The sequence below is a fragment of the Centrocercus urophasianus genome, unplaced genomic scaffold (genome assembly GCF_019232065.1).
Source record: "Centrocercus urophasianus isolate 14NV4802_14NV808 unplaced genomic scaffold, USGS_Curo_1.0 seq_41, whole genome shotgun sequence".
Taxonomy (NCBI): Eukaryota; Metazoa; Chordata; class Aves; order Galliformes; family Phasianidae; genus Centrocercus; species Centrocercus urophasianus.
In genome coordinates, this window is record NW_024884989.1 from 1,180,473 (window position 1) to 1,205,396 (window position 24,924).

Sequence of the window (24,924 nt, forward strand, 5' to 3'; positions counted from 1 at the left end):
CATGCTCTCTTCTGGGCTCGACAGCCGGCAGCCAGTGACAGGCACCTGAACGAAAAGGAAAAGCCCAGTTCTCTGCCAGAGCATCATTTTGATCCTCGCTCTGAGAAAATATGAGGCACTTTCCGGCAGAATTTAGCAAAGGTGAAAATTTCCTCTTTAAAATGCAATAACCATCTTGGTTAATAAAAGCTTCCTCCCTATTGGTTACGTATGTCTCTACACTCCTGGAACTGTTATTGCTTGGCAAAAGGAACATAACCCCAAGTGAGTATATAGCTAATGTATCATTTCTCTGAGAGCGTTATTTTCCTGCTGATGACTTCAACCCATGTCTAATAGACTGACTGCAGGATTAGTAAGTGCATCACATCATCAGAGAGGTGGAAACAATTGATTAGATATTATCCAGTAAACAGAGACTCTATCAGCATTGAAACAATATGCCCACTCCTATTTGTGCTTGTAGGGCAAGGACCCTGGGGTAACATCTCTTTGCAAATTTCTCAGCTAGAACCTGTATCTAATCTTCATTCTGCATGGAGGTTTGGATGAGCTGAAATAAGCCCAGTTATATGCATGCAGCCGTGTTCAGTGCTGAAGGAGCATGAACTGACTACTTGCACGGAGAGTGTGAAATAAACTGCCAGACGTTTATCCAATGGGCTTCTGCAGAATCACTGCATCTTCATATTGCTTTTTCCATCCAGCCATTCAGGAACAGACCATCAGTATTTTGGCAAACGAGAAGTCACCTTGAAATTCACTCCCTACTGTTCAGCAAAATAAGGGATACCTGAAATGACCAAGATGGCTTCAGCTGTCTTGTGTGTAATGTAGTCTGAGGGCAACGCTGGAGAACTGAGAGGTGCTGGGAAGGAGAAACCTCTTCTGCAATTTAAATTCTGAGACTAATTCAGCAGGAACTCTTTGCTTCTACACCAAATTTGAATCACACCTTTCCCGGGTCTCCCTTTTTCCTTTGTGGTGTTCACAGGCTTCTACGGAAGGTGCTAGACCTAATTAATTAACAAGATATAAATAAAAAGATCCCTCCATTTCCTGCATGGCAGCTGAGGTTGCTCCGTTCCCCAGCGCTGCCACTCATTCCAGTTCAATTCAACATTCTGGGCAATGGCAAATGTTCACTGGAAAACAGAGGATGTCCTATGCTTACTGGAATTGCCTTTGAAAGTCAGTATTTGATCATGTTTGCCTCACCTCCATCCTGCAGCCACGTGCCAGTTTGTGCCCCTCTGACACACCATGCTTTCTGAGCACAATTTGCAAAGCTATCTGCAGAGAAGCACGGAGGAAATTAAGCTATCCCAGTGCATAGCACACACTACAGAGATGGGAACATCACCCAGCAGTTCTTTTCTTCTGGTTTCCAAATTCTCCTTGCTATAGCATTGAATATCAATAATACCTCTTTACAACCAATGCAACATCTTAAGATTCTGAAAGCATCTCTCTGACTAATTCAGCAGGAGAGGGCTCAGCCCTGCAGCACTTCCCCTTTGCTGAGCATGCATCCACCTGTGAGGATTTAGGGGCTGCAGAACCTCCCTCTGCAATTATGGGTTCATTCCTCTCTGTTATGCACACACCCAATGGCTTTATGATCTACAAAGGAGGGAAAAGCACTCTCTGTTGAGTGAGAGCCTTGTTCCACTTCCAGCACTCAGGGCTGAGAAGCAGACTCAGGGTTTTTAAAGCTGGAAGCTTGTGTTGTGGAAAGCAGACCTGAAGTCCCTGCAAATCAGCTTGTTCTTTAGCAGCAGTTTCTGTCTCTAAGTGTGTTTACACAAGGCGCAGAGCCTTCTGACAACAAGGAGAGGAGCAAATGATAACCAGGAGGAAGAAAACCCAAAACAAAACAACAAAAAAAGTGAATTTATGGCAAAGTTTTAAACAAAGCTCAAGTGGCAAAAAGGATGTGCTACATATTTGCATATGAGCCTGCACATATGTTGTGCGAATTTTGCAGCATATTTCAACAGATGCCTTTTAAAACATTCACCCGGGGAAAGCAAACAATGTCACCTAGAAGAAGCTGATACAACCAAAGCCTTCTGCTGCTCAGCTTCAGCTCGTCACAGCCTCAGCCCTCTGTCACAGCATGCAATTCTCCCCCAGCACCGCCTTCTGCTCAGCCACTTGAAGGCTGAGACACAAAGTCTTCTCCAATTCTGATGCAAGCTCATACAGAGGGACACATTCCCTAGGAAAATCTGCCTGTATCAGTTGGTGTTTGGTACCTCCTGTGCCATCCTGAGCTATCCTGGGAATGCCATGCTGCTACAGCAGGCACAGAACTGGTGCGCACTATGGAAGGGGTGGGTGGGAAGGGTGGAACTATCTGTGTTTTCAAACATCTTCCTTTTTTTTTCTTGTTAAAAACACCATTATTAATCATGTTTTACATCTCCAACAAAGAATCTCACAGAGGTTCGTACATTTCCAGCTCAGCTGCTGTGGTGTAAATCAGCAGCTCCCCAGAGGGTAGCTGCCCTCCTTTGTAGGAGTTGGAGATGTGGTGTTTTAAATTCAGTTAGTGGAGAATGAAATACATCTGCATATCAGGATGGCTTTTGGAGGTGGTCTTTTAGGCCTCATTGCAGAGTAACGAGGTGTTAAAGAAACCAAGTGAACTACACCAGCACATTGCAAGATGATGCCCCTACAATAAATGCACAAATGGCACAGCTGAATCCTATCAGTAATGGCACGAAGATGCTTCTGAGCACACGTAGCCCTGTGCTTACAATGGTGTTGACAAAGACAGGAGCTTCCCAGGTTCTTCCCATAGGGAAGACTGGAGACACGGTGCTTATCTGGGTGCTGGGCCATGGTGGGCCATGGAATTGGTGTCCTAACAGCTTTCACCTGCAAGCTGAGGCCTCCATGCTCAGCCCCTCCATGCCAAGGCCATGAAAACTGTGGTTCTTTGGAGCACTGAGTATTTAGACTAGACTAAATAGAAAGACCAGTTGCTTCAATGCTAAATACAAAGACAGTTGCCATTGGAGCCCCTGCAGCTCAGCACACACTAACAGAGGCTGCTTGCACCCCTTACGTGCACTCATGGCCCCAGCAAACCAATGTGTTCCCTATGGATGGTGTAGGACATCACTGTAGGATATTATTAGCAACATTTTGGGTAAAGATAAGTAGATGACATTCCAAATTCACTAAAGGGCTTCAATCTGCCCTTGTATTTGTGTAGTGCACCAATCTCTGTGCAATTTGATTAGCAGGATTTGTGCATAAGGTGGTTGAATCACTGATTGCCTCTGACATCTCCATTACATGTGGTGACTGGAATGCATCAGAAAGTTGGCACTGTGCTGTCTGGTCCTCCCAGATCACCTGGCTCATCTCTACCCCCACTTTCATTAAAGATCTGCTGCTCTGCAGAAAGAACGTTGTAACATAATGTCTACTCGTTCTGCAGGTTATATTCCAGAGATCTGATTATCTTCTAATTTCCTCACATACATTACCATTGGGGATAAATCTAATTTAAACAGTCCTTAATTGTTTTGATTTTGTAAACAGTGTCTTAAACACAATAGATACAGAACTCTCAACAAATTGTTGGAGGAGATGTGACAGTACAGGGAATCATTTTCATATCCTCTGGGATTGTCCCACATTGAAGCTTTGGGTCTGATGTTAGAAAATGAATTATTTTAGCAATATATCCCCCAAAGTCTTGTTACTGTGTGGGAAGGAATGCCCTGAATATCTAAATGAAGAAAAAGAATGGAGGAAGGAAGGAAGGGAGGAAGGAAGGGAGGAGGGAAGGAGGGAAGAAAGGAAGGGAGGAAGGAAGGGATATAAAAAAAAGATGCTCACATACATTTAAACTCGTTTGAAATTCACTTGGGTATGGCTACAACTGAATTTACCTCCCCAAGAGCAAACTCAGACATTATCTGGAAAAACACTTGACCAACTTCAAAATTTGAAGTGAAACCATTTGTTCCTTATGTTTTACCAAGTATTTTTTGAGATGATCATCAAAGGCAATGAACTAACATAAAAATTATGATATGAACTTCCTACTAACTATATTATTTAGCAATTTCCTTGTTATTTATATGGAAATAAAAAAATGTTTATACAAGGCTCTTAGTGGTTTAGCATAATCAAATATGCAGTAAATATAATGAAATTAAACTTAAGTAGCAGTAAAAAATAAAGTAATAAGCTTTACAGAAACTGAGCCTGAGCAGTCAGCACGTATTTGTTATTGCTTCAGTTTTGTACTTTAGCTTCTATTTTTTTCATATTTTAAGATTTTTTCAGAAAAAAATTTTTTGTCTGCTTATTTTGTACAAAAACTGAGTAGCTAAATGAGATATATGAGTGTATCCAAAGGTGTTTTTGCATTTCACATGGAGAACTTAGTTGCACATTGTAGAAAGAAGTACTTGAGCACTCACATTCAGCTTTTACATACAAAATCTCTACGTTTCCACAAACAGTTGTAGAATTCTTCATCTGGAGCTAAAATCTGTAAAATCAGAGCTAAGGAAACCATGATCAAACTTCTGATTTCAGAGGAAATGAGGTCTGAAGGTTACTGAAAGCAGAATGTGGGACTGTAGGTCCTGTCCTGTAATGGGGCGTTCAGAGCCCTAGGAGTGAATTAGGTACACAAACAGGCCCTCATCACAAGAAAATCAACAGCCTTCTTACAGAGGCAGGACACTGGAAGACATGCTGCTGAACCCTGGGCCCTCAACAGCCCTGCGGTCGTTTCTCTTGATCTTCCCTTGAAATTGCCATGTCCTGTTATCCACAACAGGATAAATATGTGCCACCTCTCTGTATACCCTCCATTCCAGCCCGGCAGCAGGAAAAGGAAGACGTTCTTCTCACCCAGTGTTGGCCGTGCTACCAGCACTAGGCTAATTGAATGATAGCAGCCTGATAGAACAGATTATACACAATCTCATCATTAATCAGTAGTTATTCTTTCCTGCATCGGAAGTATTCAGTGTAATCTCACGGCCACACAGCCCACTGCGATGGGCACTGAGGAAGTGTGTGCTGTAACCCAAGGCAAGTTAAACCAGAGACTCCTGGTTTTTCAGCTCTGGGAACCTGATGAATGAACCTGAGCATCTCACAAAACCCAAGTCCAGTCTGTTTTGTTGTCATCTTTTTTCTTCTTGATCCCAGTGGCCATGGGTTGACTTTATCATCTTTCAATTTGTTTCTTTACAGGAAAAAAATCTGCCATAGTAATAAAACAGAGTGATTGGATGTGGAACTGACAGACATTACCTGTAATCACAGGGGGCTCATCACAGTGGCATCTGCAGGCAGCAGGACATAGGCCACCAGGTAATATCAGCTCATGGAAATGGATGTTGGCCATCTTCTTACCATGCCAGCTGAACAAAAGTGTTGCTAATGGAGGTACTGTGGGTTGCTTCCAAAATGCTGATTGGCAGAACAGCTGCTCTGGTGCAATAGCACGTCTGGGTCACTCCTGCATGCTGAGAACTTGTTATGATTCCCAAAACTTTTGGGGATACTGATGATCTGGTGCTGTTTGCTTTGCATTTACTAAGGACTAGATGTACAGTGCAGGGAAAGGCGAGCATGGGGGGCTTGCTGTCATCCCTCTTCAGTGAGGAGGACTCCTGCAGAGCCCTGGGCCCCATATCTACCACAGCTGGGTTGTGGAGAACCTCCTCTGCATACTCCCACAGTTACATGACTTTGGACACTTGCTAAAATAGGAATAGGAGGAGAAAGTAAAGAATGATAACATTGCTAGGAAGATGGGAGATGGGAAGATCATCAGCCTCTGAGCTTTAGTCCTTACAGGCATCTCCACTTTGCAACAACTCCCCTCCCCTTCACATAAACCAGATGAAGTGCATCCTTGCTGGGTGAGGCAGCCCCTGGGGGGCTGTGAGGATTTCCTCCACACAGGAGGGATTTTCTGACTGCTCAGGTTGAAATGTCTTCCTGTGTTAACAGCACTGATTGTTAAGTGGCATGTTTCCTACATCCTCTGCCCTGCTTGCAGTCTGCTGGTAGCATGAGAACTGTTCCCTGTCTTTTTGCTTCAGCAGAGAGTGAACTTGGTCCATGTGTGATGCAGGGCACGTCCTGAACCTTGCACTGGTTTCCTTCCCTTCTTCTGCTTGTTGCAGGTGTCCCTTTGTGGTGGGTGCAAGGCAGGCTGAGGGGCAGAGCTCACAAACAGTGCTCAAAGAGACAGCTCATGTCCAGCTACAGATCTGTGTAATCACACAGAAAAATGTATGCCATGTCTTACCCGGGAAGAGAATTAAATTAGATCTGTGGCTTTGCTGAACTATCTCAGAATTTCAGCAATAAATTATGAATACTGAATGCTCTTTTGATCCCTTATTTGAAAAGTCCGAATACCTCTTTAAAGTCACCGAGCAATGGCTCAGCAGAGCAGCACTCCTGTATCTCAAACGGAAGTGGCCGTGACCACACAGATAACTGAGGAACAAAAGAGAACTCCAAATCATGCTGTTATTTGTAGCCAGATCATCCGAGTTGCTTTGTACAACCAAAATCCTCAGATAACAGTAGTGGAGAACAAAAGCAAAAGTTTCTACGCCAAGAGCACAAATATGTCTGTTCTGATTTTCTCTCTCAAGCCGATAAAAAACAAAGGCATCTGTCAGGCCCAGAGCAAAGTTTAACCATTTGAGCACATGCTGTTAGTTTGAATTACTGACTGCTGTAGGGTTCTAGAGATGGAACTACATTAACACTCCTGCACACATATGCAGGCAATCTGGGCTCACCTGGGTCAGGAGGGGCAGCTCTGGGAACCTGGCATGTTGGGGATGTGGGGAGCAAGTAGCAGGAGGCAGAGAGGCAGACAGAAGGAAATACAATTCCAATCCTATTAGGATTCTTATGAAAGTAATACATTATTGAAAGAAAAAACAGTGTTTTGGACAGTGTTTGAGGCTGGCAATTCACATTCAATCAACACTCCTATATGGCCACTGAGTTCTTTGGGAGATGGAAAAAAAAAATGCATCCTTACAGCAGAAAGTAAGTTGCAGGCTGAGCAGCAGCATGACCCAGCCCATAGGAAGGGGAAACAGCAAAGCTTGGAGGAGACTTCTTCAAGGGCAAATTGCTCTCCCACCAATTTTTATAACAAAATGTGGAAGTTCTTATAGGAGTACACACAACTTTCCCAATAAATCAGTTCCAGAATATTTGTCAAAGTGAAGTTACAGAGTTAAAAACAAACACCAGAACAAAAAGAGTAACAAACACATCAGTTTAGAGCTACAAGAAGAGAGAACCGATATGCGTTAGGATGAGATGTCATCACTTATTGGTTCCTCAGCAAGGGGGGGTTCCCACCAGGAGTGCTGGAGAAATATCTCACATTCAAAGGTAAAGGGAGGAACAAGGAGGAGATTGAGACAAGGCACCAGGTGAAGAGGGAAGAAAGCACAGCAAATAGGGGTACATTCAGAGGTTGGGCTGACTGCACAGAGGCAGAGGGTCAGTGACTGGTTCGGGTCTGGTTGGAGCCAGAAAGATGCAGGGAGTTCTGCTGGTGGTCTGTGATTGCTGCAGTGCAGGGAGGGACATGCTGCCAAAGGGACTGCTCATCTTGGGCTGAGGTCAAAGCAAGGAAGGAGCTCAGGCAGAGGAGGAAGAAGGGCAGGGCTTCTGGCCACAGGGGAAGCAAAGGCACAGCTCCAGGTTAAAATATTTCCAGTGGAAAGTAGGAGGACAGTGAAGGAATATCTCTGAGGTGCAGCGGAACTCTTGAAAGTGGCTGAAGGTTGATGAAGGGCATTCGTAAGTTTACTTGGTCAAGAGGACAGGGGCTGGAGAGAAAGGTGTCACTAAATATGTTAAACCATGTACAGAGGTAATACATGAAAATCATTGTTTCATGGAGCTCAGCAAGAGCAGTGTTAGGAGGAGACTCAACACATTTGAAGCTGTTTGTGTTGAGAACCAAAGCAAGGGGAGCTTTGGAGGATGGACAGGATATATGGCGGAGATAGGCTGCCCCAGACAACTCCTGAGGTGTCACTTCTGAGGCCATGAGGATAGCTCAGTGACAGTCCCCCTTGCTGTGGGTGTAGTGACATGACAAATGGGTTTCATAAGTTCCTAGGGGTGGGGAAACATCCACATTCCCACAGTAAAATAAAGGGGTGGGAAAGCAAACATCAGAAATTGTTCAGTAAGGGGTATTTCTGGTTATGAAAAGTGAGCAGGGGGAATCCCAGGTCTCTTCACAGTCCTTATCTACCTTGCATACAAGAAACTCAAACTCTGAGTGTATTGTGCCACTGCACATCAGGGGCTTCAGTACATTATCCCAGCCAGACCCATGCAAGTGTGGGTTGGATAGCTTGGAGGATCCCAAACACTGGTCACATACTGGCCATTAATGCCAAAATCATGTCAGCTTAAGGGCCCTTACTCCATGTTCAGTGTCCTTCTAACCTATCTGGAAAAAATTTACAGTCAGCACTATGAGTTGAGTGGCTCGGTCAACAAGATGGACTTTTCTTTGGGTGTCATTTTGTGTGGTTAAATCTGACAGCACTTTGCTGATGTGGAAGTGAGAAGGGAGCAACCAGACAGGGGGAAACACAAAGATGATGATTAAAGTTATACAAGATTGGGCCATATTTAATTGTGTGCACTAATGAAAAATATGGTCCTATGTTTAATGCTAATGGAATCCATCATTCATGCATCACTGCCATGGGAACCATTCAATTAACATTAAACATACTTTGATACCAGTAAATGTTACTGGCTGGCAGAGGAAAGTTACAACATGTGTAATTTTGCTCTGTTTTCTCTTACCATGTGTAGGTGTCTGGGTGGCACTGTTTAGTATCAGGTGATTATAATTTTGTTCTTGGTCATCTGAAATTCACAGAAAAAAAAAAGATCCCTTTAAGAAACAGCTTAGCAAACCCACTGATCTGCAGATGATAATTACAGCTCACAGCATTCACAGGAAATCTCAGCATGATTAAAGAAAGGAGAAGAAAATGCTTAAGAAAGCAGAAGAGTCTGTTACACAGTTCACTTAAAATTCCAGAAGCAAGAAGAACATGATAATAAGAAACTGCTCCCCTTCTGCTGAGCCTGCAAATTAAAGTAATCTGCAAAGGTAAGAAGCATGTCCAGACAGGGACTAGCAGGCATCAGTGATACCTTCCTGGGAGGGATGGAACCTCAGAGCCCAGCTCCATGCCTTCTCCATCCAACATGAAGCTTTCAGGACATCAGCCCCCACTACGTGGAAAACAGATTCTCCCATTGTGACCACAGCCATCCACAGCAACATCACATGAGTACAGGGAAGGATCAAATTAATAGCTTCATAAATGCAGGCAGAATGCAACAGCTGCACCTGGGTGGAGCTCTGCCTCTCTGAGAGGATCCCACAGGACCTGATGCATTCTCAGGTAAACGCACCGAGCTGAAAAGGAGGAGGGACGGTCGATGGCAGCAGTGCTGGCATGGTCAGTGGTCAATGGCAGCAGTAATTTGCTGCCATCCTTTGGGGTGGAAAACACCGTTCTCTTTTCTCACTGTAACAAAAAACCATTAAGCAAGTGACTGCTGATTAATTTTGGTCATCCTTAGCTTCCAGAAAGCCTTTGATAAGGAATGAAATGTCTTTGTCCAGATCTGTTGGCCAGGTTAGGGTATGTATGAAAGTGTGGTGAGGTGATTTCAAGAAACTTACACCTCATGCTTGATGTTAAGTCTGCTATTCTGAAAAACCTCTCGTTGATATTTCGTTTCTTCCCCAGGAGGTCTGTTCCGTAAGACCTTGCTTTTAAGGACAATTCCTTCCTCCTGTCTGCCAGGGACACGGAGAAAATCCCTGTTCTTTCTGCAATGGTACTTTGTGACAAAGCTGTTACTGTATGTTCCCTTATTTCTCAAGCTAAATGATGTAATTTCCTTCATGTTTCTCTGCAATGGTGTAATGTTTGCTTTATCTTTGACTGCTTTCCTGTCAAAGATAAAGCTTTCCAGTCCTTCTTGCTCCACTGTTGACCTCGGTCCCTCTCAAGTACACAACCTGGGCCATATTTCTGGGTTCAGAGCAAGCTTATGATCCTTTATGATTCCTTACTGCTTTTCAAACGGACTGCTTCTTGTTCACATGCTCAGTGTACAAAAGGCATTTTAGTATTTGTTTCAGTCCAATACCTAGGATTTTTCTCCATTTAATCAATTTATTTTCAGCCTATTTCTGCAATTTGTAAAGAATATTTTAAATTCTAATACCATTCTCTAATAGACTCACAGCCATCCAAGCTTCACACCATCTGCAAATTTAATAAGGAAATCTCTTTTCCACCACGAACAAAAGGACAAAATGCAGAACCACATCCGTTCATCTCTCTGCTGATGTTTACTCACCTTCTGTGGTTAGGCAGCCAGGGTGACATCTACCTTACAGAAGTTCAGTAGGACCATATTTTTCCCATTTGTCTCACATTACTTTTCCTGAAAGTACTGAAAACCTAGCAAAAGCCATCATCCCTGATACAACTTATTTCTCCCTTACCACAGAACATGGTAAATAATAACAGTAATTAAAAGAATATCCTGACATGATGTGTTTCTGAGAAATCCACACTGGCTGCTGCTTTATTCCTGTTGGAAACTCATTTCTCTGCACAATATGCTCTGTGCACCCTTAAGACTAAAATCAGAGGTTATTTATTCAGATTTCAACCAACTGGGAAGCTTAACTTACATCTCCATCTAGAATACAGGCACTCACTGAATACACCAAAGAAGGTCAGAAAAGTTATTAGCCTGGCTACCAATATACAAAGAACAAATCTTGATATGAAGCCAGGGTCACATAGGCACTGAAGTGCCCTCCACTAAGTGGCATGCAGCTCTACCAGGGCGGAATTTCCCTTTTGATCTTCCACTGCTCACTGCTTTTAGCAAGCAAAAAATCCTGCAAGCAAAAAATCCTGCTTCTATTCCAGTTTCTGTTCTCTCAGTTGCCTCATTGCCCTCTAATGTGAAAAATCTTGAATTTTTCTGGAATCCTAACTATCTGTAGGGACCATCAGAGGTTTAGGATCACCTCAGACTCTTCTTGCCCAGTATTCAGCGAGCACAGCACAGAATTCCATTCGTAATTTCTGCAGTAGGTTTTAATGTGTTCTGGAGTTCAGGCATTTTTAGTAACATAATTTTGAAAGACTTTATGTGATGGTAATTCTGACAAATACTTAAAAGAAATAACTGCAGTATTTTTAGTCTCTCTTACCAGAAACACAATATACTTTAGTTCTCAACTGAATCATTTCTCTGTTTTCAACAACTATTAGGTCTTTCAAACTTCTTGGCCAGCATAAGAAAACAATTTATTATTAGAAAACTCCTCCAAAGGAAGATATTTCTAGCTCATGAGGCTTGTCAATCAGCAACCTGACTATTGTCTTAAAAAATCTAAACAGTTTGTGCTTCTGAAAAAGCTATGGAGAAAGGTCTGGGCCATTATCTGTAGACTTCAGTCATAATCATAGAATGGCCTGGGTTGAAAAGGACCACAGTGATCATCAGTTCCAACCCCCTGCTATGTGCAGGTTGCCAACCAGCAGACCAGGCTGCCCAGAGCCACATCCAGCCTGGCCTTGAATGCCTGCAGGCATCCACAGCCTCCTTGGGCAGATAATCGGTTCATGACGCTCTCAGGCAGAAATGTATTTTGGGTATTAACCATCTGAGTGGTGTGCAGACATTACAGCCAGCAGCTGGGGTGCTGAGACAGTCAGATACACAACTTTGGGGCAGTCTCCTCTATGCAGAATTTGTAAGGTCACAAAGGCAGCTGTTTTACACAGTGTAAATCAGGGCTGTCTGTGCCCTGAGAACCACTGCTTTTCTCTTACAGCTTGTTTTCTGACACTGTGTTCACAGAATCACAGGACTGCAAAGCTGGAAGCACCCCTGGAGGTCATCCAGCCCAACTCCCTTCTCAAAGCTGGGTCAAGTTGCCCAACATTTGGACTCTGAGGATCTCCAAGGATGGAGACTTCTTCCAGTGTTCAACCACCCTTACATTAAGAAAGCTTTTTCTTAAGTTTAATCAACACTTTCTGTTTTTCAGTTCATTATTATTGCCTCTTGTACTATCACCAGACAACACTGAAAAATATCTGACTGTTTTTATTTCCCCCATCAGCTATTATACATTGATCAGATCTCTCTGAGCCCTATCTTCTGCAGGCTGAGCAGTTGAGTCTCTCAGTCTCTTTCCATATAACAGATGTTTCAGTCTCTCCAACATCTTTGTGGTCCTTCTCTGGGGCTTCCCAAGGATATCCCTCCCTCTTGTACTGGAGAACCCAGCATCCCAGATGTGTCTCACCACACATCTAGCTAGAGGGGCAGGGTCTCCCACCTCAACCTACTGTCAGTGCTTCTTCTAATGCAGCCCAGGGTGCTGGTGGACTTCTATGCCACAAGAGCTGGATCACATTGCTGGATCATGTTCAGCTTTGTGTCCATTCTGTATTTTATCCATTATGTTATCCATCGTTTATATATTATTTTAATTATATATATTTTTGATTTATATACATATAATTTTTATATATATAATATTTTTAATTATATATATATAACTTTATTTATAAGATACAAAATCTATTTCTGAGAGGTGCAAACTAGGTAGTGAGCAACGAGCCTGCTCTATTTTTGGTGCCCTCTCCTTGATGTTTGCAGGTGGTAACTTCCTTGAGCATGACTGAATATCTGCACAGCCATTTCCCTTCCAAAAGCCTTAGAAAGGGAGATGTTTCCCCAGGAGGTCTCCATACTTCCATCTGCTTTGTACAGTAGCCAGTGGTATCTATGCTGGTTCCTGTGGGTTTCAGCCAGGTGTGGTAGGGTTGCAGCCATGCAGGGTAGCTAAGCACAGCAAGGACTTCCAGCTTGGCTATAGCAGAGACAATTTTCAAATCAAGTTGCTGAAAACCCAAAGATACAGATTCTTTGTTCTCTTTGCAGCTCGCACACTACAGGAGCCAACAGATGAAAGGTTACACGGTGCTGATGGAGATGCTTGTGGGTGTGAAATGTAAGCACGTAAAGCAGTAGCTGACAAAACCTTAGCACAGTAACTGTTCCAGAAGGGAAACAACATTTTTTTTACTTCTCTAGACACGGGGTGCTCGAGCAGTGACTGGTCTGTACAACTCCCAGAGCAAGTTGTGTCTTCACTGAGGGCAGTGCTTAGGACAACGTGAATAGGAAAGACAGCCTTGTGATACAGCTTTACATCTCACCCCAAATCTCATCCTACTTCTTATTTTTTGCCTTCCCTCCATTTTTTTTTCTTCAAAAATCCCAAGTGCTTTCAGGTTACAGCTTAAGAAATGATGTCCAAAATAGAACCCTGAATTATTGGCATTTTCACATGGCTGAGCTAATCAGGCATCTGAATGCAGTGCTGGTCTGCATTTACAACTTCTGTAGCCTATTGTAAACAGTTTCTAAGCAATAAAATGCTTTAAAATGATGGGTGAGCCTTCCTACACCTCTCCAGGTTTAACAAGATAATGCTGTTAATTGTGAAGTGCCAGCTAGGCAGAAGCATAGCTATTGTAGAGACAAGGATCTGAGTTCAAAGCTATTTACTAGGAAACTGCATTAGAGAAATAAAGAATTCATAGAGCTCTGAATTGCCAGACCACAATGCAAAATTTCTGAGCACAGCTGGAGTAGTTATCAGATACAATAACCAGCGGAAAGAAAGCTGCATTCTACGGGGAGAAAGAAACCTGTGCTTCCACACAGGGATGTTAAGGGCTTCATGTCTCTTTGCAAAGGAAATGGATTTGAGTAGTTAGGACAGAGTGAAATGCTGCATCCCATCAGGTTGTGCCAGTAGTCTACATGTGAATCCCCCAACTGCTGCTCTGGGAAGTGCAACCCACGTGGGGCTGAGGGTTAACTTATGGCAGGAGAAGGGAACGTGGGGTTGGAGGGGTGGGATGCTGGGTCTGTATGGGGGTGGTGGCTGTGTGAGAAGTGGCACAGGCCAAAGGGGGGGCTGGAAAGGCTGAGTCCCTCTGAGAGGGGAAGGAGATGGAGCATTTAGGGGGAAGAAGAAATCTGCTGGTACTGGCAAGTGCTAGGGGACAAGGACCTGTCTAGGTAGCTGTGCTGCCTTGCTCAAGTGATCCTTGTGCTGCAGTTGTAGACTCATAGAATGGTTTGGGTTGGAAGGGACCTGTAAGCTGTAAGCTCCTCCAGTCCACCCCCTGCCTTGGGCTGGTTGCCCCCCAGCAGGTCAGGCTGCCCAGGGCTCCATCCAGCCTGGCCTCAGGCACCTCCATGGATGGGCCATCCACCAGATAGGTTGTCAGTCTGTCTGAGAACCCCAAAAGCTCTAATGCTTCTGCATAGAATTTACCTCTAAGAAACTGCATTAACAGACCTCCCCAAAATCCTTTTCTTCAGTGTCTCCTGCCAGTGTTTGCAGATGGAGAGGAGGGATCACTCATTTAATAATCCCTCAGATTTCACTGAAAGTGCATGTGCATTTTTGAAAAGACAGTCTGGTGTCAGCTGTGGCATCCAGTGATTGATTTGAAGAAACACAAACAACTTTTCTGCTGTGGATAATAAAACACGAGGCTAGTTTTCCCACTGAATGTGCATAGTGCTTCATGGTCCTGATATTGCAGCTGAGCAACTTTGGCATCTGGACAAGGACTCTCTCTGATGCTTCTGGGCAACGTGCTTGGAGCTGATCAGGTGGGCAGTGAGATCAGAGCACCTGGGCCAGTTCTGGGGTGGATGGATGGACGGAAACCATTCTTCTCTTCTCTGAGCTGGCTCTCTTCATCTGCTGAGGTATCACTGAAGGGATCTCCCTGTGGTCAGTGGACACAAAACAAACTGTGCTTCAAGGCACAAAACTCTAAGTCAGTGATGAAGAAAACTTTAAATATCCACTAAAGAGTTCCCTCTGCTCTTCTTATCCAGGAGATCTTCTGAAGTAAGGATCTTCTTTGTGCCAGGACTTAACCTTTCCTTTTATACTTTGTTTTAGCTTACTCTAGGGTATATTTTTTCAGTCTCAGGGATTTTGTATGTGTTCATTATTAATAAAAACTAGATTTATTGTGATCTATAATGGAAAAAATAGCAAGTGTCAGAATATGGAAAGAAAACGCTGTATTTTCCAGCCTGTCTTCCCTAATAAAAACTGCAAAGGAAGGATATTTTTAATATATGCCAGCTATAGTGCAGATATACGATGGTTCTGAAAGTCATGCAATATTTTGTGTTAGTTTTGCAGTACTTATTAAGGCATTGGGAACTGCTCAACCACCTTTATTTTACAGGACAAAAGGAGCTATTCCCTCAGGAAATACACTTTGCCTTCTGCCCCTCTGGTCTTTTCAGCAACTTCAGCATTTGCCTACCTTCAACCCTTTTTTTCCAGCTGAGATTTTCAGCAAAAGAAAGACTAGCAAGCAGTTTATTTTTCAGATGACAAGATAACTGCTCTGCGTCTGCATTAATGAAATGAAAATCCCCTTCAAGCCTAATCTTCCAGAGTACTTAAATACTACAAAAGACTTCAGGCTTCAGGAACTGAACGAGATGCAGGCCTCCAAGGCAAGGAAAGAAGCGGACCAAGAGGTGATGATAAGAATGTAAATACCTGTGGTACAAAGCTACCAGTTTTTCACCTGCCTGTCCCCACTGGGCACAGTCTGTTCACAATTTGGTGTCTGGAGGAAAACCTTTGAGCCAACATCCTTTAACTGCTGCCATGCTGGTCAGGCAAATCCGAGCTGGTCGCCTGTGAGAGGAGAGGAGGCATTGACCCTTTAGTCCAGATCAGACAGGGATGGAGGAGGAAGGCATCTCCCAGCACTGGGGACCAACACATTGAACTGGGGAGGCTGAGCCCTTGGTGCCTCTGTGAGGTTCCAGCCAGCCAGAACTCTGTGGTGCCTTAGCAAGGTGCTGAGCATATGAATGCTAAGCCTAATGATCATTAAATCCCAGTGTCTTTCACATACCTTAGCCAATAACTAATTACTTGATACCTTTATGCTATGGTTATCCAGCTGGCAGTGTTCAGCACCTGGCTGACAATTCCCAAACAAACTGACACCCAAAAAAGGGACTGTAACAAGGAACACACAAGTCAAAAACCAAAAACAAGCTATGAATAAAGTCAGAATGTCAGTCACTAAAGGGGCTGGAAGTGCCAGATTAAAGGCTGCCCCCAAATCCTTAATTTGATATTCATTATGTCAGGTCTTTGTTCCATCGTTCCAGCCTATTTTTCAACTGTAATCCTGTGACTCATTCATTGAACAGGATGCTCGGGGAATAAGGCAGCTATTCAAGAGTTATTTTAATCCTCATTAAGCAGTGAATGGCCCTGTTCTTTAATATCCCACACCATCCATATACTGCACTGATTACGGAACTGTTATTTTCCGTGCAGGCTTTCCTTTAGCGCTCATCTGAATCTCACAAACAGTTTCCAGGCTCCCACTGAAGGTAGGGTGGGCTCTGTTTAAGCTGAGCCAGGCAGCAATTGTACCTGTGTCTGCAAGGTTTTATTACTTGGAGGAACTGGCAGGTCAGATTTTGCAGATTACGCTGGGGATTTTGTAATAGGATTTAGCAAGCATATATCAGATGCTAATTAATCATACCACTTTTGTGGGGCAGGTGCAATCATTTCTGATTTACAGGTGAGGAGAGCAGGGAAGGCAGGTGGAAGCACTTCCATGCGACCACGCAGCAGCACAGGGAGGATGGGAATGCTGGGAATGCCCCTTTCCCCCCCGCACAGCACCAGGCTGGAAGCACATCCTGCAAGTTGTAGCTGGAGCAGCTCGCAGGTGCTCAGCACTACTGAATATCACGTTGCAGGTGCTGGAGCCTTAAGCAGCAAAAAACCAAGGAAGTGTTGTAAGGCTATGATTAACTGACTCAGCTTCCTCCAGGCCACAGGGCAGAGTCACACCGGCAGAACCCAGCATCCCCTCCTGCCACCCTTCTTGCCTCAGGCAGCATCAGGGCACCAGCTGCCTTAGCAAGGTGAGCACTACATGGCAGAGGCTAACGCCCAGGGCTACCCTGTCCTAGCAGTGCTCAATACAGATACTGCATTTGGGAAAATGAAGACTGTATGAGCTTAGGAATACAGGAAACCTCAACTCCTACATTAGCTACTTGCTGACTTCTTGGTTTTCCACCTTCAGTGGAAGTCTTTCTAAACTTCTCTTTACTGCCTATGTGCACACAGAAGGAATGCATACAAGCGCTGGTCTTCCCAGATGGATCTTATTTTGGCGTGATGATGGCACTGTAGTTTCAATTCTTTCTGTCTGAATTTCTGCAGACACTTATAGAATCATAGTATCATAGAATGGTTTGGCTTGGAAGGGATCTTTAGGATCACCCAGTTCCAACACCCTGCTATAGGCAGGGATGCCTCCGTCTAGATCAAGCTGCTCACAGCCTCGTCCAGCCTGGCCTTGAATGTTTCCAGGAAGGGGGCATCCACAACCTCGCTGGGAAACCTGTTCCAATGTCTCACCAACCTCACAGTAAATAATTTCTTCCTAATATCTAATCTACACCAACCCTCTTCCAGTTTAAAGCCATTTCCCTTTGTCCTGTCACTACGTGCCCCTCACTATTTGGGTTGTATGAGGGATATTGTGGGGAGGATGTGTTGGAAGTGGGTAATTCAAAGGCTGGATGTGGCTGTCCAGTCTGGAGGCTGAAGTGCTTGGGCTACCACAGTGATAAGTGATCCTCATGCAGAAAAACAAAGCACATATGGTGATGGTGGCCATCTCAGTTCCTTCAAAGTGAAACGTTCCCCATCACTTAGCTTTGCAACAGGTTGGTTTGTGCATGGCAGCCATAACTGCTTTATTATTTTAATGCTCCTGGAACTGGAGACTGAAATGAACAGGAACGAAAGCAAGGCAGAGGCAAGCATGCAGCTGCAGATGGAAAATACTCAGCTGCAATGGGCTTTGAAGTTGACCAGCCCAACTGCTTCAGGAAATGTACGTGACTTACTGGGCTGCCCAAGAACACAGCAACAACAGAACACAACAAAAGCTCAAACAAAAACAAGGCCTCGAGAAGGATATTTCCCAATCTTGGCTAAAATGTTATTTAGAAAGAACAATGCTATGGTGAAGATAAAGGTTATTCCAAGATCCTAATTTAGAAAACAATAGAGACAATGATACCCCAAAATGGGGAAGTCTGAACTTACTGTAGATCCAGAGTTTCAAATTTCCCTATAGCATTTCACACTTTATTTGCACCGATTTTCTTTCATTTTTGTATATTTGGGGCTGCCTTTTCTTGCATGTTCCAGCATAGACCAGGAGAACAAAGTGAAATGAAAGTGAAGAAACTCAGAGAAAAAGAAAGAGAGCAGGGAGCATCTTTCTGGGACAGAAAACTGCACAGCCAGAGGCAAATCCTCTTGGACTAACTTAGCTGGTGTTGGCAATCAGCACCTGGGATCTCCTCTGTGTTTGAGAACTTCCCACCAACCCTCTGAACGCAAAGTAATTAGATAAATATGGAGTGGGATTCTCAGAAATCAAGCAGCTGAGCAGGCTGCATGACTAACGTAGGGCAGCGATGCACAAACAGCATCTGGGGGAGCAGTCCTGGATGCCAACCTTTGGAAGTATGCAGATCACAGTGAAAACATATGGTCAGAACAGAAAAAAATGTGTCCTTTAAAGGGCATTTCTGAAGATGAAGTTGATTTTAGAACGTATAAATAGTGTGAGTCTCTAAAGCAGGATTAGTTAAATGCAGTCTTATGTGGAATACAGCCAGCTATTACACATTCAGAGTGGAGAGATAATTATGCTAATGCCTTGGGAAGAAACACGTGGTTGTTTTTAACCCCATGGTATTGGCAGGAGGAGAAGGAATGTGAACACAAAGTCTTCCCCCTCGCGTTCATGAGGTATCAAGAGAAACAAAAAGTAAGGATGAAATCCCTGCAGGAAGGTGTGTCCGTGTGTCAGTGTTTCTGCTGTGTGAGCAGGGAGCTGAGCCTCAGGAAACAGCCCAAAAGAGCCTGGCTGTCCCATCCTCCTCTCTTTACACAGAAAATACAGAGGATTGAGCAGAAAGCTAAACTCAAGGCCACCTTACTTCTTACACTCCAGGCACAAAAAGAACCTTATATGATTTCCCCTGTAACCAAATGGGGTTTCCTGAGAACGTGTATAGAATCAGAATGGCCTGCGTTGAAATGATCAGTGATCAGTGATCATCTGGTTTCAACTGCTATGTGCAGGGTCGCCAACCAGCAGACCAGGCTGCCCAGAGCCACATCCAGCCTGGCCTTGAATGCCTCCAGGGATGGGGCATCCAATGTATGACGTGGTCCACTGACACTGTGTCCAGTGGTTTGGGGTCTTCTGTGACTGGGTGGAAAAACAGAAAACCCAAGAGATGGTCTGACACATGCTAGTGCTCTAACTCCCTTGGTTAGGCAGAAGAGCAAAGAGCAGTTTGGGGTTATCACACAGGAGAAGGAAGGTGAGGAGCAGGGGAGTGCAGGTCTGCAGCACCAGGAGGCTGCTGGAGCGCAGCTGCAGCTCTGTGGGGCAGAGAAAGGAGCCTGTGTGGGGGCTGGAAATTCTCAGCACACCTAACTGATGTACCGTAACACTCATGGAATGCAAGGAAAAGGAACTTCTAGCCCCAGAAGCAAAAATCCACTGCATATGAGATTGTCTCCTGATTATCCAGGCACAGCTGGGACACTAATTAAATCACTTCTGCTATACTTCTAACATATAGAAACCTTACACATAGAAGTTCTACCCATAAGCGAATATGACATTCATACTACTGACAAGGGAGGAAAACGTATTTCTACAGATTGCAAGCAGGGAGCTCCCACTATGCAACCACTTGTTTGTCCAGCCAGCCAGGTGGAAAAGCAGTAGAAAGCTCCTTGAGAAAGGTGCTCTTGCTCCAATTGCAGGTGTAAAGTAAGCTCCTTTCCAGCACCTATTACATATATTATATATAAATATATTTTATGTGTATGTATGTGTAAAACAACCCACTGATTTTAAACACAGAAATTCCCTTGCTGCTCATCTGCCAGCACCTGGACAGCCACATGGGGATTCCTTGTGACATGGCACAGCTCTCTGCTATGGGCCAGGAGCAGCAACTGGTGGGTCAGGATTTCTTGAAGCCTCTTTACTCCATTTGCTGATTTCTGGCATTTTCTGTTCCCTGCTGCGGGACTTGTTTGCATGCTTGTTAACTGCTGAGCATTGCTTGGGGCAGCACTGCACAGACAATTAAGATCCTGATGCAGTCTAACACTGATCATGTTCTTAACTTTAAGCACACAAGTGAAGTCACGAGCACTAATGAAGTGCTTAAAATGAACCATAGACAGAAGTGCTTCACTGGGGCAAAAAGAGAGTGGCACTGTGTTGAAGAAGAACTAAAAGCTCTCTTTAAATCCATCCCTAACCTAGCAGCAATTAAGCAGGTGGTTAACTTTAAGTATCTGCTTAAGTCTAACTGAAGTCACATTAAATGGTGGCTTTCAAAATAGAACTCTGGTAGTACCATCTCTATATGCCAGCATCAAAATCTCATTTTTTGCTGTTAATCACCTGCTCTATTCTTGCAGTCTTTCCATTCCACCTGATCTGATGTGGGAGAAAGCAATGTGTGCTCTCTAAATAGCTGAGGACAGCTGCATTAGCTCTGACCAGCAGTGCTGTGCTCCCCCCATGAACGCAGACCTTTGGATACATTCTGCATGCCTCTTATTTTAACTTCTTAAAAATAACTGTTCAATTAAATAGCCCTTTTCCATATGTTCTAATTAGAAATTTTCTGCTTGGCCGACTCAAAACCAGCTGAAGTGATGATGAACCACTAATTTTTTTTATTTTTAATTATTGTTTTTGGTGTACTTGTAAGTCGCAGGGAGGTTTAGATGTAGGGAAAATTGGAAGATTAATGTTAAAGGAAAAAGAAATTGTCGTGAAAAATGGGAAGATCTGGATGTGCTTCGAGGAACTTGCCTTCCTCTTTGCAGGAAGGAGATGTAATAAAGCACGTTGTGGCTGACACTGATCTCAAAGAGTGTTGAGTCCACACAGTGCAGAAAACCTGCCTGCATTCCAGTGCACCAAACGTGGCACCAGCTTGGCAACTCGAAAGCTCTTTAAACAATTAATTTGTCTCTATTGACAGTAAGTTACAATACAATCATAGAATCATAGAATTGGCTCAGGTAGGAAAAGACCTTAGGGATCACCGAGTCCAACTGCAACTTGACCATACTACACAAACTCGAGCAACCCTCCACAAAGAATCATAGAATTGCTCAGGAATATTCACTGTATATTTAGTTTTGCTCAAATGGGTTTCTTGTCTGGAAATCCTCTGCTAACCACTAAAGGAATACTTTAAAACCCTTGTTAATGTTAATCATTAGTTTGTCTTTCCACAACGTTTCTGGGGCACCCCAGTATATCTTTGCATAGAAAATGAGCATTACCTGGCACAAAAGCTTTTTTTTTTTTTTTTTTTTTTTTGACTATCCCAATTTTAGCAAAAGTGTGGTGCTTTATCACAAGTCCTTAAAGATCCCCAGGTCCTTGAATCATTTCACTAGGTAGGAATGTCATCTGTCCTTTTCATTACAGGGAGCTCCCCACCTCCTCATTAGTGCAGAGGCAGCAGCAGCAAACTGCACCTCCAAGGCCCTGAAGGCAAAAAGATAAAGAAAAGAACTAAACATTTATTTATTTTGAGCCTGTTGGTTTTTTGTGTTTTTTTTTTTTTTTTTTTAATACAATCTCAGGTTTGTTTTCAGACCTCGTTTGTGGTTTCAGGAGGGGTCAGCTCTTTGAAAGGATAGATAACAGCAGGACAAGGGGAAATGGTTTTAAGTTGAGGGAGGGAAGATTTAGGCTGGATGTCAGGGGGAAGTTCTTTACTATGAGAATGGTGAGGAGCTGGAACAGCTGCCCAGAGAGGCTGTGGATGCCCCGTCCATCCCTGGAGGTGTCCAAGGCCAGGCTGGATGGGGCCTTGGGCAGCCTGGTCTGGTATTAAATGGAGAGGTTGGTGGCCCTGCATGTGGCAGGGGGCTGGAGATTCGTGATCCTTGAGGTCCCTTCCTACCCAAGCCATTCAATGATTCTATGATTCTATGTTTTCTTTAACACATGGGGTTGTAATACTGAAGCTTCCTCAATAACTTGTGCAGTATTTCCTATACTGAATCCTGGCAATATGACCAGGCATAGTATTCATAGCTCTCTCCTGTAGGTAAAGCAATTTCTATCTCTTTACTCACTCGCTGCCTTCCATGGGAATACTTACATTAGCAAATTTGATGCTTAGCTATGCTTGTTGGAACATAGTTTTATTGCTGTTTAATTTTATATCTGCACCATGCTCACCAAGGCCAAGCAAAGCAGTTCTGTAGCCTTATCAACTGGATGTGAGTACACTAACAAGATGGTCTTGCTCCTCCCTCAGCGCTCCCCAGTGTCCTTCTGCATCTCCTGTGCCTGTGTACAGATGCATCATGGCTTTGTCTAGATGATCTTGCAGGAAATCCTCTACGCTTTTTATGACCAGATCGTTTTCCTGATCTCCGTTTCTTCTCAAAGGATGGAGGTAGTGCTGAGCAGCTGGAGGTGGGAATGAGGGTGCAGCTGCCCCTCACAGAGACAAATGTTATTCGCGTCAGACTGAAGGCACTGGGGCATCACGCCAAGTGACTGGCTTGCTTCAGCAGTTCTGGATCAAATGTGAAGCTGCTATAGGAACCAAACTTGCATAAGCAAGTGGTCTGTGTGGTCAGAGTAAAGATCACAACCATATTTCAATAAGAAAAATGATGTTTGTCCAAGCTAGACTGTCTTTTCAAGCCTCCCAACTCCATTCTCTGCAAGAGCTGCAAAATCCTGTAGTTCCAAAGCTGCTCAAGGACTATGCTGTAGCTGGAGGAAATCTGGGCTCAGCTGGACCAAGGCATTTCAGATAAATTAGCACAGCCTGACTGCATCCTTCTGAATGTGGCAAGCCATCCCGTCTGCAGCCCTTGGGTAAAACAACCCTGAGACATGGGATGCCAAGTAATTAATTACATTGCTTGTTGTGAGGGCTGTCCTTGTAAAGGGTGGGCAGCAAAGGTGTGAGAAAGGAGTCAAAGAAAATGGGAGGAGAGCTGGAAATATAACTGAAGTCAAGCAAGGTGTGCTGGGATGGCAGGACTGGGAAAGCCCTGCTCTGTGGTTGCAAAAGCATGGCGACCACATTGCCTTCACCCTATAGCACTCGCCTAAGAAATGAGCATGCTGAAAGTTAAGGGCTGAATGTAAGTGAAAGCACACCAGGGCAGAATGATGTGGGCAGACCGGAGTGATGTTTCTGTCCCGATGTCTGTCTCCCCTGTGCTGGTTTGGGATCCTTTCACAGTCTGTGGATGCTTCTCATCTGAGATCCAAAGCAGATTGCCAAGCTGTAGACATGCAGACATCTCTGTTTTCCCTTGTTAAATCCAAAAAGCCTCCAGCACTGTGGGGAAATCCCTTACCTGTTTTTCAGACTGAGAATCTGGGAGAAGGAAGAGGAGAAGACCCCAGATAGCACAATGCTTCTTGCAGGATGCCTTTACAGTGTGCAGGACGTTTCCCAATGCAGAACATCTCTTTTCTCTGTTTTACTCTCTATCTGCTTTCCCCCTATGATGCTGTGCTGCTGTCCTGATGGACAGCTAAGTTGGAGACAACTTTCCTGCTGGTGGTTTCCTTTCCCAGACCCTTTTCTGGAGCATTTTGGAAGAAGAGATACACTTCTCCAAAATCTAACTGGGAAAATTCTACCAAATGCAAACTCAGCTTCACTTCACATGAGCATTTTGCTGTTTCAGATACGGGCTCTCCTCTCCTCACACAGTATTTTTACTTGGTGTTTTATTTACTCATTCTGCTTTCTTTCACCCAGGCCACCTCCACCTTCAGCTTCTAAATTCAGGAGAACCAGCTCCACTGGAGAAACGCCTCACTTTTGAAGAAGTACTGGAGATCCTTCAGCACATAAAAGAATGAGGGAGCAGAAGGCAAGGCTGAAGCTGCACATGTTGCAGTAAGCGTTGTAAACCCATAGGCTTGGAAAAGCCAGGCTGAGTGGAAGCTGAAATCAGGCATTCCTCAACAACGTGCCTATTTGCAGTTGGCTGCCATAAAGCTGTGATCAGGTGACACATCCTCCCAAGGATTACACAGCTGGAAATGTTTGGGCAGAAATGCAGGATCAGCATCTTTGCAGGGAAAGGGCTGCCCTAGGGATGAGCCAACATCTGCTCCAGGCCTTCCCAAGCTGTGAGTCTCCCCGAGACTCTGTAGGCTGAGGAGCCCCATAACTTCTCTGAGGCCCCCAGCAGCTGGGAAGGGGCTGGGCATCCTGCAGAAAAGCACAGGGGACTCTGTGGGCCACCTTCCCCTCGCAACCCTGCAGAAAGGCAGCTCTGCACCAGGCCTCTGCATCTAGAGGAGAGCAGCCTGTGCCCTGCTGGGCAGGACTGCAGTTTGCAAGGGCTGATGTCACTGCTTTGCCTTTTCCATGGGGACAGTTTGATGAGAGTCTGATCTCATCTCTCACTGTCCTGCTCAGCCCAGGGACCCCTGTGCCCCACATCCACTGCCTGTCTGCACTGAGGGGCACTGTGGATGATGGTGTCAGATCACACATCCCTCTATTTTATTAGCTATTTTATACCTCGTATCATTAATGACTATTAATTAACGGAAAGAGCCTGGATTCTTGTTGATAATATTAATCTCTTTCCAA

At 44.3% G+C, this 24,924-nt stretch overlaps 1 protein-coding gene across 1 annotated transcript in view; it reads right to left on the reverse strand.

Annotated features, from left to right (window-relative positions):
* SHISA6 (shisa family member 6) overlaps nt 1–24,924 on the reverse strand; it is a 213,494-nt gene that overhangs the window by 10,570 nt on the left and 178,000 nt on the right. Inside the window, exon 4 of the mRNA XM_042833341.1 lies at nt 8,860–8,922. Coding sequence (XP_042689275.1) covers nt 8,860–8,922 — 63 coding nt within the window. The remainder of the gene's footprint in view (nt 1–8,859; nt 8,923–24,924) is intronic.